This window comes from Notothenia rossii (genome assembly GCF_949606895.1).
Source record: "Notothenia rossii genome assembly, chromosome: 9".
Classification (NCBI taxonomy): domain Eukaryota; kingdom Metazoa; phylum Chordata; class Actinopteri; order Perciformes; family Nototheniidae; genus Notothenia; species Notothenia rossii.
Window position 1 is genome coordinate 62799058 of NC_136907.1, and position 17881 is coordinate 62816938.

Sequence of the window (17881 nt, forward strand, 5' to 3'; positions counted from 1 at the left end):
TACAACTGTTGTAAAGTATAAGGAATAACAAATGAAGCTTGTCTTTTAATAGTACGTAAATATGATTTGTAATAACAATGTTAATATTATAAGTTCTCCCCGGAAATCAGCATGCTTGTTTAACATCTCCCCCTCTCTCTCTCTCCTTTCACCTTGTTTCTCATTCTGGGATTCCTGGGAAAGACTGATTGCAGATAGGCGTCTGTGCTTCTCCAGCAGCGCAACTTTCATATCTGAATTCCCAGCTGGCAGTTCCTGCTCTGCTTCAGTAGCTCTCATTGAAATGATTGGACAGAAAGTTGCACTTTAATTGGTCAGCTGATATTGTAGCAAAGTCCCATACGACTGTGCACACATACATACATACATACATATGGCCACATACAGAACCACCCATACAAGCAGAGTTGTTCTCTCTCGATGGTGCACTTGCAGTTTGTGCTTTAAGATGCTGGCACACAATTGAACCATGCTGCCTCCTAAGAGGGGCTCAGTGTCTCAGATGAGGAGAGCAGCCTATAGTCATGTGCTGTGCCTCTGTCAAAGGTATAGATTTAACTACCACCCTCCCTATTAGCAGGGGCTCAGACGGCCAAGCCAGCCATGACTACATAGTAATGGGGCTCTCTCAAACATCATAAAGAGGGATCAGTTCAGCATCATGGATTTCTGTCAAGGAACCATGGTTGGAATTATTTTGGAAATCACATTATACATAGAGGATTCTGAACAGAACTCTACTGTATGTATAAAAGTAAGACGGAAAGAAAAACCTGTGCACTGCATTGAGCCTACATCCTCACAAACACACTGACTTCCTAGAATTACTTCAAAAACTGTATTAAGACATCAGAATTGACGAGGAAGCCCAGCAGCATTCAAGCCCCCAATTTTCTTTTTGCCTAAAGCTAATACCTCTCGTTCAGGGTCCAGGGAGAGGATCAACATTTATGAGAACAGGCATCAAATGAAATAAAAATGGCACCCAGAGAGAGCCCGAAGAACCGTCTAAGATGATGTAATCTTTTGACACTGTAGCTCTGATGCATAGAAAAAACAATGAGGGGGAAGGAACAAGGAAAAAGGCAACAACAAGAAAAAACTAAAGGAGAGTCTCTGTAAGGCTTTAAACTCTACACACTTAATGAGTAGTGTCTTGAACACGCACAACGTACATGTTGCCTAACACTGTCTGATTTTGGAAATCCAACAAGCACAGACCTCTTTAATTCATCTGGTTGTTTGCATTTCAGTCCAGCCCATAACATCTTAGTTTCTTAAATGCAACCCACCCAGTCTGCCCATAGAAGGAAGAGCATAGCGTTGTTTGCATTTCTGTGGGAATAGCTCTCAAAACAGAGCACTGGAGGAGGATTTTTTGTAGATATACATGGAATTCTGTGGTCTAAAAGACTGTTGGCACATAATGTAGGTCAAGAGGCTGTGCCAGTAAGATCAAAGAACTCTTGAGCATCAGGCATCCGTTTAAAAAGATAGCACCATTCATTAGATTTATGATCTGTTTCACAATGATTGTTTATCAAACCACCCACACATAACAGAGGAGTTGTAATATGTGTGAAGGTTGAGAAAATACCCTCCTCCTATGAAGCAGTGTCAAGGATGGATTGCATAAAAAAACAAGTCTGTCAAGTCTGCAGTTTTCCTCACAAGTACTATTATTGCCCTCAACTTGAGTACCATATATTTATCTTTCTGGTAATCTAGCAATTTCATAAATCCACGAGAAGTGGAGAGTGTCCTTCCCCTAAAATAGACCACACTCTTTCTCAATGAGAAATAAAATGGCTACTTTTCAATAGCTATCATAGATAAATATGACTAACTTCAGGCCTGGTGTGATTCATAGCATAAGAGGGGGATGTATATAACCTTTCTATGTCTATATCTGTGTGTGTGTGTGTGTGTGTGTGTGTGTGTGTGTGTGTGTGTGTGTGTGTGTGTGTGTGTGTGTGTGTGTGTGTGTGTGTGTGTGTGTGTGTGTGTGTGTGTGTGTGTGTGTGTGTGTGTGTGTGTGTGTGTGTGTGTGTGTGTGTGTGTGTGTGTGTGTGTGTGTGTGTGTGTGTGTGTGTTGGAGAGCATAAGCTGTGAATGAACTCCTAAATCACACTATTGATCAGTCCTTCCTCACAGACACACGCTGGGATCGAGGGCAGTTAAATGGCCTCCTTGGTGATTTACACTAAATCCCTTCAACTCCCTCCCAACCTCCATTACTCCCTCCTCTCCTCATCGTCCACTTTCCTCCTCTCACCTTTGTCTCCTTATGGCTCACATCATAACTCCTCTAACTACTTCTGCCTTTCCATTTTCTAGGTGGTCTCTTGGTTTTCCTTAATCTTACAACAGTCCACACTAAAGCCATTTCAAGTTGAAAAGGCAAAGACACCATTGAGACAAGCACAAACTTTTCTTTCCTGAGTAATCTCACTTAAAGGACCACTTCACGTATCTGTTTTTTTGTAGTTTGAACTTCAGTTCAAGAATGGTAATAATATACAATTAATCTTGTCAACAGTCTACATCTCATGGGAGGGCTCTATCCATCCACTAAATCCAATACCTGATTATGTGGTTTGAGCTGAGTAGAAGCAAGAACTATTTATTTTGGAGTGGTGGATACACATTTTGATTGGGTTCTTTGATCACAGATGTTATTGATAGCTAAAATGTGAAGGGTGTAAAGTAAGATAAATAAGAGGGTGTGCTGAATTATTATAATTTGCTGAGAAATAACTTCTCTCAAACCTTTTTAACAGTTGTGCTGAGAATAACAGCAAATAACAAAAAATGATGAGCACACCTTTAACTGTGCCACATTTATCTGGCAATAAATTCCACATTTAAATCTATTAAACAAATGAAAACTGATCATACAATGTATTTTTATGTTTTTTCAAAATGTGAGCTTTTATGTCAACTTCCATGGCATGGCCTACTTAATTAAACAGCTTTTGAATCAGTAGCTTTCCAGATCTTTCATATCTGGGCACCTGTCTATTCCCAGATGCGCATTAACATTGTCCGTGTCCCATAAACAAAGAAATCTGTCTATGATACTGCCAGCCCTGGCTCCGGCATAGAGAGAACATCATGTGTGATTAGGGTTGTGCATTGTTCATCTGTTTAGTACAAACAGTGCCATCCTTTGCTGTTGTCTCACAGCTAAGTTCTAAAGTGGTAAATCTTATGCTGAAGAAATCAAGTACATTTCTAAACTGTTTTTTATAATGCTGCTTTAATAATAGGATTAAGAAAATGTCGTCCTATCCATACAGTAAGGGCAGCAACACCCTGGATAACAGTGCCTTTGTATTCATTTGGATTACAGTTGTCTGTTTTTCACATTAAAATCAATTTTCAACCATTTTAGTTCATTGGGTAGGATTGGTGGGATGATCCTGCTGTATGGATGATGACTTGTATTGTATCTAATCTCCACGGTACTTCGGGCTCAGAATATAAACACATCTCCTATTCCTACTTCATTTACATGGAACTTGCGTGTTGTTACGCCACCGCTCACAACCTTGCATCATGTGTGAGCACAAACATACAAAGGGAAAGGACAAGATTTCCAAAAGTGGAAACGTGTACAACCAACAAAAAAGCCTTCCACATTTTAAAGAGTGTCTCTGCTTTTGGTTTTTTGAAGTGCATTATTACCACATTTCCCTGCTGCATCCTTGTGCCTCTGCAGTGGCCAACCGAGGAAACCACCTGCCGAAACTAGGAACAGTGCAATTACATGGCCACAAAGGACCTTATAGGGCTGGACATAGGCCTAGCAGATTACTGGCAGACACCTCATTACTGCAGCAAACTTCAACAATAGGCCTGGCATTGCTTCTTCTACATCCATCTGTCAAGTGTGCTATTAGCCTGTCAAATGGGGACAGTCAGCCCCATTAGGCCACCCTGATAATCAGACCTATTTACTCTCTCATTTTCCTCTCCTTCAATGTCACAGTCTAGCGGTCTGGTCAAAAAAAGTGATTCCTTTCTCCATCTAGCCCTGTCTTCCCTCCCACCTCTCCCCTGACTGATTCCCAGACAAAGACAAGTTCAGTTGGTGCGTACACTTTTTGAGAGTCATTGTAATCAAATACGGTAGGCCCTCAACCAACTGGGCCAAATTGTATTTCTAAATGTACTACTATACGAACGGGACCTGGATACAGCAATCTTTTTCAATGGTCTTTGAGATAAATATGAAATTAGTTCACTCTATACTGACATAAGGTATTTCATCAGTGAAGCTGACCAGAAAATACAAAAAATGTTTCTAAGCTGACAAACATGTAACTCTTTCCTAGGGATGGGTATCGTTAGGGTTTTAACAATACCGATACCGATACTGCTTATCGATACCGGTATTTTTCGATACTCTTATCGATACTTTTCAATAATTTGGTGCTCAAAATTATAAACATGATTACAAGATGTGAAGACTAAACAACACTCATTTTATTGTAATTTATTTTGTATTTATTATTTAATGTAACTTTTTGAGAAAGACGGTAAACTGGAACTCATCAGTCTAAATACAAAATATATATATATCTAGTCCAGCTCAAACTTTGCGAGTTTGCACAAATACATCTTGTATGAATCTCATATACAAATGAATAAGACACATTTTGTGACCTGAACCAGTTGCATAACCATGTATTTTTTACCAGTTTTAAACAACTTCATATTACAATTGTCTTCAATTTGACACACCTAATCACAAACTTTATACAACTGTTCAAAGCTAGATGACACCTGGCTTTCCCCATGTCTGTTACTCCTGATTGTGTGCACCTGGTGCCCTGTGTTGTCTCCTCCCCCCCACCTGTGTCTAATTGCTCCCCCCTCACCTGTGTCTTGTTGTGCTGATTAGTGTATTTAGGCTCTGTTTCCCTGTGTGTGGTGGCTGGTAGTGTGTGTGAGATCCTTGTGGCTGCAGGCTGTGGTCAGGGAGAAACAGCAGGATTGAGGCTGTGTGTCATTGTGTTCATGAATTAATAAATGCCCACACCGGGTTGTATTTTGGACGTTCTGCCTCTGCCTCCTTGCTTGGTCAGCTTCACAATTGGAATGGAACTCTAAACTGAATGAATGTCACTGTCCTTGTATTCTGATGTAAATGCTCCAGAATTTCTGTGACTGCATCTGTATGTATACGTTGATCACTTTTGTTATGTAACTAATTATCTGTTACAATTGGAGATCAAAGCTAGGTGACATATAACAATATCTATTGTTAGTGTGAGTCTGTTACAAACAACTCATTGGAGTGTGCAGTACTCTACTCTGTTTTGCAGTCTATTATATGGCATGTAACACATAATTACTGTGGGGCATTCTCTGAAAAATGTATCAAATATATAGCTGTACATGACTCAATATCAGGCATTGCTATAGAATTCAATATTCTATATAATGTCAAAACACATGTGGTGTTAGCTATAGAAGATTATGTATTGTCCATTCATATTGTAGAGCTTATTCTATAGAGTACAGAGCAGTTATATAGAAAACATCCATGGATTTTCTATAGATTATTTATGGAATCTATAGGAAAATCTATAGGTTAATTCTAAAGAATTTCTACACCAATCTAGAAAACAATAGCAATTTTCTATAGGATTCTATCGATTATTTGGTGGAATCTATAGTAAAATTCATAGATGAATTCTATAGAATATTTGCCAATATCCTGCAGTATATTCTACAGAAATTCTATAGAAACATCAATAGTCTTTTCTATAGATTATTTTGCAGAATCTATATTAAAATCCATTGGTAAATTCTATAGAATATCTGCAAACATTCTATAGTATTCTTCAAAGAAGTTCTATAGAAATGTCCACAGATTCTATAGAATATAGGTCACAAATTCTATAGTATTCTAAAGAATGGTATTCTACAGAAAGGTTCTATAGAAAGCATCCATGGGGTTTTCTATAGGATTCTATAGATTATTTTTCTACAAAAAAACCATCTACACAGTATATATTTTCTAAAGTACTATAGTATTCTATAGATTATTTCCCAGAATCTATAGTAAAACACGTAGGCAATTTCTATAGTATCCGCAAAAATCCTGTAGTATTCTACAGAAGATTTCTATAGAACTGGTCCATAGGTTTTTCTATAGTATTCTATAGATTTTTTTGCTAAGGGGTATAGGCAACAATTAAGTCCATTCAAAATTGTGCAAATATATGGATATCCAGCATTTGGTATAATAGCCAACTACCGGTATATATATCTGCTGTATAGAATAGTATTTATTTGGTATAATTCTGGTTTTGTAGAATGATATAAAAAATCTACAGATTATTAAATGTGTTTCATAAAATGTTGTGGATCATTGTTTTTCTCAATAGAATTCTATAGAATACTGTATCATAGAAACTTGTTTAGATAGGTTACATAATTTAATTGGGAAAATAATCCAGTATACAGTTGAAAGATTTCAAAGGGATCTACAGCTTTTGAAAAGCATCTCAGTTCCACAAAATGATGTAGATTACTATGATTTTCTCTATTCCAATTTAAAGACAAGTTTTATATAATTCTATAGAATTTAGTATAGGTTGCATCAGAGAGAAAATGTCATGCATGTTTTCTTTGAATGCTATAGATTTCTATAGATTTCTACAGATATGTCATGAGTCGGTTCTGTCCTATAGAATTCTTTAGATTATTAAAGTTTTAATTATAGAAGTTTATAGAAAAGTACACATTTATAGTATTCTACAGAATGATCTAGAGATTTCTATAGTATTCGATATAATTCTTTAGCATGGCTTACAAATACGACTATGTTCTATAACATGCTATAGATTTCTACAAGATTCTTTTTGCTAAGGGGTGCGCACCTCCTAAACCGGAAACTCCGGTCGGCTAACCATTATAATCCGTTTATTGCGTTAAACTTTATTATTTATAATTGTAATGATGGATTATCAGAAATCATTTTAAAGTTACACAGAGACATTGGATTAACCGTCTGTTCTGCCCTTGAACACAACTTTTGATCACAAAACAGCAAAGGTAAGACATAATTATCATTATGGCTACGTAAAGCAAATTTGTTTTCTTGCTCTTTCCTGGTTGCTAGTTCAGTGAGTTTTGGTTATACCAATGGAATCTGTGGAATCCCAGGTTTCATGTGATATGTCGTTTGTGCAGATAACATGACGTAGAAAAGATCGCTTTTGCCAGTTATGTGCTAAAGTAGCTGTTAGCCCTGTTAGCCCGTTTCGCTATGTGTTGATTTAGACTCTGGGTGTTGGACTTCTGTTCCGTGTAGGTAAAATGGTTAATATCGTCTGTTAGCTGAGTTTCTTCCCGTTAAGTGAGTATGCATCATTAATAGGTTGTTAAATGTTAAGAAGCCTTGAGACGCTGTTTCTTGCAAGATGTTGCGTCTGCCCCCGGGAGTCTCACAATAATATGAGCGTTGTTAGGAGATATGACGAGTGGCATTCACAGTGGCCAATCAGAGTGGTACTCAAACCGGATACGTCACACAGGATAAGGGGTTCCCAACCAACCAGAATAGGTGTAACTAAAGTATGATTTAACGGTTGTTTACATTTCACATCATTAATCAGAATCTGCAAAGTAACTAAAATAAATGTAGTGGACTCGAACGGGGGGTGGAACCGTTCAAGTCCAGTTTTGGATAGTCTGCTGTGATTTCATTCCATTTCATAGAAGTGTTTGACGCTTGGCATAACCTTGGCACATTGCCACTCCAACATCCAATCACAGAGCTTGAAGATTAATCACAGGGTTTGTCAAGAAAAGGGATTGTAGTCCCAAACGATAGCTGAGGATTATGGGTAGTGTAGTGTCTTCGGCCATCCTAAACTCAGAAAAAACTATTTGTTTCTCCAAATCGAAGGGGGAAAACATAAAAGCATTGTACACAATTTCAACCAATCAATGTTGTGTAACTAATTAACAAGGATAAACTGATGTTTTTTAGTGGATGAGTAGGCTACTGCAGATTAGTATGCAAACTTCGAGACCGCAAGCTGTTATTTTCTGTTATCCCAATGTGCATTGCGGTTAAAACATCCAATCACCGAGCTTCTACCATAGCTGAGGATCTTGGGTAATCAGTTCAGTGGGTGTGTATTGCCTACGTCTGTTTCCGGTGACTTTATTTTGAAATTCAGTTCCTGACGGACGGCAAAAAAGCCAGATATTATAGAATTAAACAAATAAATAAAAACAAGGATAATTGTGTTTTATTGTTGAGTAAATAACAGTGTGCTATTTAGAAAAGAATAACACATTAGAAGGAAAAAAAGATTTTTAAAAATACAGATTTCGGTATTCTGAGGCTCTGATACCGTCCAATCGGCTACCCGTACTGACTTAGTTCTCGATACCCATCCCTACTCTTTCCTTATGGGAACCTTGCCAGTATAAACTTTAACCAACAATATGTTTTGCCCCACTGTGACTACACTTCATATCGGTTATTGGGTCCCAAAAAGCTTACGCTGTGAGTTTCAGGGTCGGCTTCATCCACAGAAACACAGAAAAATGAGAGCCTCATTTAAATGTTTCACTTGGTCAATACTTGCCCCTTGATGAGCTGCTTCTGTGTGTAAGTCAAAGATCTACAAAGGCATGAAGAACTGAGAGGACCGGAAAAAACAATATCCTCGACCTGTCATTTCCATTGGCTGGGCTCAGGTCCCATCACAGGAACAGTTAGAGGCGAAGCACACACAATTATACAGAGAGAAAGACAGGGAGGAAGGTCATTTTTATTGGCTTGGCTCATATCCATCACAGGCAAAGTCAATGTGCAGACACATGCACACAAACCCAGCTGTCTCTGTATCTATCTTGGTTCAGTCTCCTTCGGTCTGACATTAAAGTATTGAACAGAGTTTCATCTGGATGACTGTTATACAACACTAAAGGTGAAACATGTACTTCAACGTGTCTATTGTCATGAGCATTGCAACGAAGATATCGCTTTGAGGATCATGGCAAATTCTTGATGTAACTCAAAGGGATATAATTAAGTTGGATGTATTCTCTTGTTGTTTTGTGTTAATTCAAAAAGCTGTGTTGGTGTATAAATATAAGGATTAACAGACAGGTTCCAACTTGGGTGTAGGCTCCTGTGAAGAGAGAAGTACTGACTTGCTGTGTGGCATTGCTCTTAACACAAAGTCTCATTAAACAAAGACCAAAGAAAGACAACAGAGAGATGCGTCAGTCTGTGAAGCAAACAGGTTGCAACCTCCAAGTGTGAACTAAAAAACGAGGTTTCATAAATGACTTGTGTTGTTTTTGGAGGTATTATTACCTTTAGCAATGTTAAAAAGCAAGTATCGCTGGAATTCCCTGAGAGAAATACAAATTCCGTCTTTTTCCATCAAAGGATTTGATGTGTAAATAAACTACAAAAGAAAGAGGGATGGTGCAGTGAATTGTACTTGACCTCCAACAAAATGTAACATGCTGTGTCTTGAGTCTGAGCTTCCATTCCTCCATCGTGTCTTTAGAACGGAAAGCCATTACTTTGATTCAGGGAGGAAGGTCTAAAAAGAGAGCATGAATGTATAACTTACACTAAACCAACTGGCCTCATGCTCCAAGCGTTAAAGTCATTATTCACGCTGGAGCAACTTGAAATATAAGCAGCCCTAAAGTCAGCTACCATTATGCAGTGAATAAGACTGACTGCAAATTGTGTTAGATGGTGATATTTTTAAATGAGAGTATCTGCATTTAATTATAATGATAGTATAATTTGCCATTTCAGAACTATAAACTAAAATAAAGCACTTGTTTGAGTTAATAACGCTAAATGATGATGATATTGCAAATGGTAAATAATAGTCATCGTGATCATCATTAGGCCAAAACCACACCTAGCTGTAGCAGCCACTTACCAGCCTGGTTGGTGGTGATGTCTATGGAAACATGCTGGGCAGGGTACGGGCTCTTATTGCTGACTCCATTCAAAGCCTGTATCTCAAAGCTGTAGAGGGTGTGAGCCAGCAGGTTGCTGATGAACACCCTGGTGTCAGTCAGACCCAGCTGTCGAGGGACGAAGTCCACATTGTCGTCGCAGTGGGAGCAAGAGCGCCGGTCGGCCCGGCACTTCTTGCACACTATGTTGTAGACGACGTCTTCACGGCCGCCCGTCTCCCTGGGAGAATGCCACTCCAGGATTACAGAGGTTTCGTTCACAATGGAGATCACATTCCTTGGGCTTGACGGGACACCTGTAGACAGACAGCCAACAGATGTACGCCAATTGAGTGTGTACCTTAACATCTAGAACCAATTCTTATCAGAACGGTTGTGATCCTTGAAGCACATTGCTTATCAAGAACAATTGTTTCATTAATCTCCTTACTGTTAGGTCAATTCAGTCAATTTACAAACCCGTAATACTTAAGTTGTCAAAGACTTTTTCTCTATCTTCAGCACAATTTGAATGCTAATTTATTCAAATCACACCTAGAGAGATCATACAGCGAAACATTTGTGTCTATCAAACATTGGTTATTTAGCAAAATGCAGTGTTGCATGGAGTATTCTTATCCAAGTGTCTCTGGAAATTCACGCTCCCATTCACTCCCTCATAGCCTGCAGCTGGAGCAGAAGCTCAAAGACGATATTAAGAAAAAATCAAGAAAATATAAAACCATTGTCTTGCTTGAGTAGTGGCTTGATATTGGGGTGCAAACAAGTGGCTTGTTCAGCTCCCCCTAATTGAAGCACAATAAGTTTAAAGTTCAAATCTGCTCAAATGGCAGTGTAGAATTGTGCTTTGCTGAGACTTTGTGTCTCTGCAGCCGCTCAGAGGCAGCTCTTTCTTCTCAGATACCAGACTCTGCCGATAAAGCAGAAGCTTGGCAAAGCCCTTAGTCAGTGCTGCTCAGGTTAAGTGAGGCTGCCCTGCAGAGCTGATCTGGTACCAATTTATCCTCCATAAAGCCTGACCTTTATCATTAAAAGAGGAGTTGAACTGACCTACTTCTAAATCTATGACTACTGTGAAACAAAAAATCCGCTCAGTTCTCCAAAACCTTTTAAGAACTACTCAGCTTCCCTCGTCTCTTTTTGCACTTTATAAAAATATGACAACAAGCACACATATAGATTTTGAAGAATATTATGAAACAACACTCCCATTTCTCTGAGCTAAGGGCAGACATTTACTTCAGTCAACAAAGACACAATTAATCATTGTTGCAGCAGAACCACGTGGGACAGCCCTAGGAAGCTGGGACAAAGCGGCAGTACACACGAGGGGTGAGGGAACGGCACTGGTACTGCTGCAACCTCAGCTCAGTGCTTCAACAACAGAGAGGTCAGTGAAAGGAAGGGTGTGACCTCCACAGTGTGATTATTATGGTCTGGCTGAAAGGATAGCTAGTGCTCCAGAATCATGGTCAGATGACACATCATTTGGTCCTTGGTTGCTACCAGATGTCCATGGATTGAAAAGACAAAGAAAAAAAGGGTGTGTGCCGGTAGGAACTGGTCATATTAGAGAATTGGCAGCATTTTAGCTTCTCCCCTTGGGAAATGCACAATAGAGACTTCATATGTTACTCACGCCACTTGTATCCTCTGTATAATCCATCACACACATGCACTAGACTCCAAAGTTGCTTCGTAGGGAAAAGAAATGCACATCTGCTCAAGTGGAAAATGCATGCGACACAAACACACACAGAGGTCCTATCTGTTTCTGTGTATTCATGCCTGCACTGTCTGCATCAATGTATTCTTACAGTGATAGAAGACATTTTATTTGCGCCTGGCTGAGGTGTGAACAAGGTGTTACAGCCCTTCGTCCCAATTACAAGCTTCACATATGCAGGGATGGCACAAGAAATTAGATGTGACGGCCACTTAACCAGTGATTTGCAGACTGCAGACTTTGGCTTTTTTAATTGGCCATAGGATTAATCTGTTGGGAACGTTACTTACAGGCACTCAGCATGTGTTCATTTAGTCTTGCCAGTCAGATTTAGTTGTGCTCACATACACGTTGCTTTCACTTATGTTTAAAGGAGCAGAACAGCACCTCCAAGCAGCTCCAAGGGCTCCATTTTAACTGTGCAATCACAACAGCCAGTGCTAAGTGTCAGGTCATGTGTGCAAGGGCAATGAGGACGGCAAAGTAATGATAAGCGCTTGTATTATACCCTTTTTAGTAGCTGTGTCAATCGCAGAACTTAGACAATAATAGCTATTCAAATGAAGTTAAGATGGTTGTCGAGAAAGCACATAAGGCAGAAATACATGTTAATATGCAAGTAGTGAGCCATATGATTCAAGCTTTTAGGACTGAAATGGCTTAAATGTAAATGTTTTCAAATGTTGTTACTGCTTTTAGTAATCGTGAATGTACTCAATTAGATTTGCTTGGGTTGACATGCAAGTCCTTTCTTGGGAGAAAAAAAAGTTTTTACGAAAAGAGTCAAGTAAAAATCTTTGTAACAATACCCCATAATAATCCACTTTACGTGACAATCTAGAGAAAGTTATTTTAAAAAGAAACGTTGATCATATTAACTGTCACTGAGCCGTAAAGATATTTTGATCTACCGTCCTCCTTCCTTTATCACTCTACAGCTGTGTGGGGCATGAACATCCCAAGCAAATGTAAAAGGTACAAGCAAGTACATCGCTTGCACCCCTCTCTCTGAACGAGAAAAGACCAAAAGAGAGAGATGGATCACTTTTTAATTAAAATGTTCTGTAAAAGTGTGAGGAAGCTTAAAGGTGCCAGCTGGGCTTTAAAAGCCTCAAACCAGTTTTCCCTTTTCGGCTGCTAATATAAAGAGTGTCCCAGTGCCTGAAATAAACACTTCTGCACATTGTGTACTTATCTACCCTTTGAATGGTCTGAGACCGGAGCTTCTCTTCTTTCAAACGGCTTGTTTTTATGATGTGAAACAGGTCTCGAGGGATCAACAGAAGGTCCCTGTGTGGAGATACTGATCACAGCCAGAGGAGCTAGGAAAAAATAAAGAAGGGCCGTGTGGGCTGGTGAGACGTGAAATAAAACATGTTATAAGGACTAATATTGTCTGGCTGAGAGACTGAGGGGGTCAATGATAGACTTTTAGTGTTATGGTACCATGCAGTGCAGTTTGGTAGATGTGGGTGCATCCACATGACTTGTCTCAGGACACGCAACATGAATATGGGGAAGCTTCTCTGACTAAAATAATAAATAACTGTGATTCCAACTTTCAATCACTGCACCCAAAGCTTTAGATGTGATCGATAGACATTTGTGTGCATGCATGTCTGAAATGTTTTCCAAGCAAGCCCAGGGATTAGAGTAGGCCAAACAATTACCTTGACTTATCTCCATTTGCTATTTACTGAGAGGAAACTGGCAAGTCGACGGCTTGGGAGGAACCCTCAACTGACTCCAAAACTGACAACTTAGTTCATGTGGAAAAAAAACACTTGGATAATAGGACAGAATATTTATGCTCTTTGACGGCTCCCTCCTCTGTCTCTTTGAAACCAGAACAGGGAGAGAGACAGTAAATAGGAGAGTAAAGAAGAACACAATCTAAATGGACTCCAGAGGAAAATAGAAAAATAGATAACCCTGTCCTTTCAGTCAGGAATTTTGATGGGTTTGTTTGTTTTTACGAGGCGCAGACAGTGTTTGACAGGGCTCAAGGGTGTTTTCAGGGGCCGGGCCAGATATGAGTATTGAGAAAGAGCCGCAAGAAGCAGAGCCAATGTGGTATGGATTTGGAATGCAGAAACCCTTCTGAACCATCCTATTTTCCTTCTCTTCCCCTGTATTTATGTTGATTCAATTACATTCCAAAGACTTTTCTCATAAATTGTTTGGTGGCTGGCAGTGATGGTTTGCATATACTGTACAGCCTGTTTTATTTATCTGTTTTCAATCCTGCTTGAACGTGACTCTGTGTTACTGTGGGCTGTGTATAACTTCTCTAGACAGCTCTTTTAATCCATCACTTCTTCTACCTTAAACATACAGATACAAATACAGCCAATGTGTTGATGTTTGTTTTCTAATTGTTTTACTGTCTATCTTTGTCATCAGTCCTTCCCTGCAATCATTTCCTTCCCTTTACCACAATTTCTCACACCAGGATGCTCTATCACCGCATCTCATCTCCCCTATGGACCAATCAGCACTGGTTTGCCCGACTCCCGTCTGTTACATCTCATCTCGTCATTCTCTTTCTGAGGCTCACACGTATAAAAAAAAAACCTGGCCCAGCGTGCGGGAGCTGGCTGACCTCCCCCAAAACACATGTACATCCATTTTCTTCTCATATGGGGGTAAGGACCAGGATGCAGGGCAATGCAAACCATTGTCCCAAAGCTCACTATGCTGGGTAGCCAAGTTGAGAGAAGTGGGCTTCACGCTGTGAGATAGAGCGCCTGGTGTTCCTTTTTCACAGGCATGGCAGGAGTCAGCACAAGACAGAGGATTGAGATGAAGGAGGTATGGGAGGTGGAGAGGAGTTTGAAGTGCATCCAAGGCATAGCATATCCCTGAGGGGAAAGTAGCGGGGGAAGGGTTATAGCATGAAGCCCCCCTGCTGACAGAGCCAGGTGCTGGACAAACCATCAGGAAGCTAATCAGACTGATCAGGATCACACTTGGACCCGCGCCTCTGATGGTGTCTAGAGGCGCTTAAGCTAGAGCTTCTGCCGCTACATATTGGCCTGATTTAAGCTACTCAAGCAGAGCTCTTTTCAGGACTGGTAGTATTAAAGAGATTCTTACTAGGATGATCTCACTGCCTCCCCCTGCTGAGATCTAGGGCATCAAGCTCAGCTGCTATACTGTATGAGGCAAACGTCAGAGAAGTGTTCTGTTGTGCCGTTGGAAAACAAATCTGCCAAGGAAATTGAGGAGGCATTGAAGTTGGTTTAAGATGTTAATGTTAAAAGGGACAGTTTAAAAATGAAAAGTCTCATAGCATTCTAAAAGGCATGCATTTGTGATGTTATGGTAGGGCCCCACAGTATTGAAAAAAAGTGACTTTATTTTTCATAGGATATATATATTGCTTGCTTTGGTTGATTTTATTAAATAGATCAATAATGATTGTGATTGGTGGTTGGCTTTGTGTACAATGCTTGCATGTCCACTTGGCACTTTAGTTATCATTAAAAACCATACATATTCTAACATGAAGGTTAAGATATTGACAGAGTTCAAATTGTACTGAACGTTAGAGGAAAATAGAGTGTGAAGCAGAGAAAAGAAGGACAGAACTGACAGAGAAGATAACATTGAAGTGGTGTGATTCAAGGCAGAAATAAGTAAAAAAAAAGGCTACAATCAGAAACTGAACACAATCCAAAGGGATCTGTTCAAGAAGCTCCACTGGGGAGCTGTTGTGGAAATTGCTTGGGGAATATTCTAGGCCTCAAGGTAGAGGCAGATGCTATACTTGATGGAGCGTTCACTAATTCATCGGGGGCATAAGCAGCATATGGGAAGGCGGACAAAACTCAAGGTGAAAATGGGGTGTCATCCGTTGAGGAACATCCAAAGCCTAAAGGTGTAGACGGCTATGTTTCGGAAGCTTTAGAGCAGTCAGACAAGCAGCTAGTCTGCTTTGGGGATCCATTGCAGCTTAAAGGCCCATCGTAGTCAGAGTTATAAAAACAAAATACAACATAGGAGATGCATTCAATACACCAGCGTTTCCCAACCTTTTTCAACTCAGGGCCCTCGATAGGTGTCATGGCCATTTCCACTGATCATAATTCCATTGTTGAGCTATACTAAAATAGAAAAATACTGTGCAATTTTCCAAACTCACATTGGTTTCGCATACAGCATCTCTGTAAAGTATGTGTATTCAGCAGTATTCACTTTCTCCACTAAAAGGCTCGCTTTAGCTCCCCCCCCCCCCCCCTTCTTGTGAGCCCAGAGTGTGCTCTGATTGGTCGATACGTTGTGAATCACGCTGAGCTCCGTTGAGGTGTGATTTCCTTGTTTAGCGATACACAGCCAAACTCAACCTGAACACACACAAAGTCACAGCCGAAATAAAAACAATAAGTGTGGCTTGATATTGAGTAAGAAAAAGGTTTATAGGTTGATAAACGCTGTGAGAATGGGTCTGCAGAGAGAATTCCGCCGCAATCCCAACTGTCTGTTTATCAGCCTGCAGCCAGGGAGCAGAAATCAGCAGAGCTGCCTGCACTGAGTGTGTGTGTGGATTGGTCAATTTGGACCAATCAGCTGGGGCTTAACGTAACGGATCCGCGGACGTAACGTAACGGCTCCACGGATTGGCCCATTTAGTTCCGGGTACGTGCTTTCGTACCTGGAAGAATCAAATGGATGATGACGTTTCACCAACAAGGCGTTTTAGGGATGTATTTTCTGTGTTAAAGTTTTACTCGCTACACGGTGTACTTCAAGGATTTTGACTCTGTACACCGTTTTCATGCAGAACAACCTTCATAACACACAAGGAAACGGGTAATAACCGGAAAAGCATGACATGTCACCTTTAAGAATCAAAAGTATTTTCGCAGCCGACATTCAACCATAATCAATATGGAGGTTAAATACATTTCTGATTGGTCAATTCAGAACATCTGACATGTTGTTAATCCAGTAGTACAGACCGCTGTCAAGGACTGTAATGACCGTTGCTAAGGAGGATCAAGAAAGAATGGAAAAACAGGTTAAAATAGAAAATAAATCTTAATAATGAAAATGTTTCCACACAAATCATAATGTTTTGCAAATTATTTGGCAGCAAATATTGAATTTACATTTACACCCTTTAATATTTTATTTGGGCTTTTAGATGAAGACTGCACACAGTTAATAAAAACTATTCTTCTGGTTAAATACATATTTTTAAAAGTCAATAAAGGAGTAAACTTAATTGAAGGTGTTTGAAGAGTAGATTGAAAATACAATTTATTTTGGAAAAGATTATTGCTACACAAAATCAAAGGCTCATCACACCATGAAATGGGAAATAATTAGCTTTAACGAAGAGTGGGATTAAAGGAACAATACATAGCCTATGCTTGCCATGTTGTTTTTGGTGGTTTTTGGTTTTCAACCTATTTTGTTTGTGAAATGTTGAAGTGATCCTACTGACTGCATCTTTATTTATTCTTTTTTCGTTTTTGTCTGAGATGGGAATGTCATCTCCTATTATGTTATTGTTATGTCCATGTTTGTGTCTTTAGCCTGTACAAAATAATAATAAAAAAACTTGCAATGCCTTCGTGGACCACTAGGGGGCCGCGGCCAACAGGTTGGGAACCGCTGCAATACACGTTTTACCTTTTAACTCTACAACTGCTAAGCGATGAGGAAAGGAGTTTGGTCCTGAGCCCATTTCTGAGGCCAATTAGCAAGGTCTATGTGAATAAATCAGGAATAAAATAATGAATAACCACACCAAGAATGAATAACCACACCAATAATGCTTCCAGGTCTGCTGTTTAGGAGTATAAACCATTAAGGCACTCCCTAGCGGCAGCGAAGGAAGAGAGGTAAACAAACTTTTTGGGGTCTAACGGTGCTCTCCTTCTGTGTAACTGTGTGTCAGCAGGGAACGTCAGGAAGGCTTAGCATATTGCTTTTACATCATATTAAGATGACTACAATGCTGTGAGAGGCCTTATTGGATCTCCAGCGGATAACGGCAGGACAGTGTAGAAAGCTTCGCAGCATTTGCCTGAGTAATTAGGACTTCAGGGGATGATAGCAGACAGAAAGAAAGAAAGAACAGCAGCAAGAAAAAGAGACAGAGAGAAGGAAATAACTCAGAATTCAACAGACAGAGAGGTCGCTCTCTGGCAGACTGACAGAGACGTC

General features: G+C 39.8%; 1 protein-coding gene across 4 annotated transcripts in view; it reads right to left on the reverse strand.

The window, feature by feature from the left end:
- The window catches only part of ephb1 (EPH receptor B1), a 149959-nt gene that overhangs the window by 46528 nt on the left and 85550 nt on the right, over positions 1 to 17881 (reverse strand). For 3 of the 4 annotated variants that reach the window (XM_079648087.1, XM_079648086.1, XM_079648088.1), the window contains exon 5: positions 9942 to 10277. The exons of the other annotated variant lie outside the window; for it this stretch is intronic. In XM_079648087.1, the coding sequence (XP_079504213.1) occupies positions 9942 to 10277 (336 nt within the window). The remainder of the gene's footprint in view (positions 1 to 9941; positions 10278 to 17881) is intronic. 4 annotated transcript variants of the gene reach the window in all.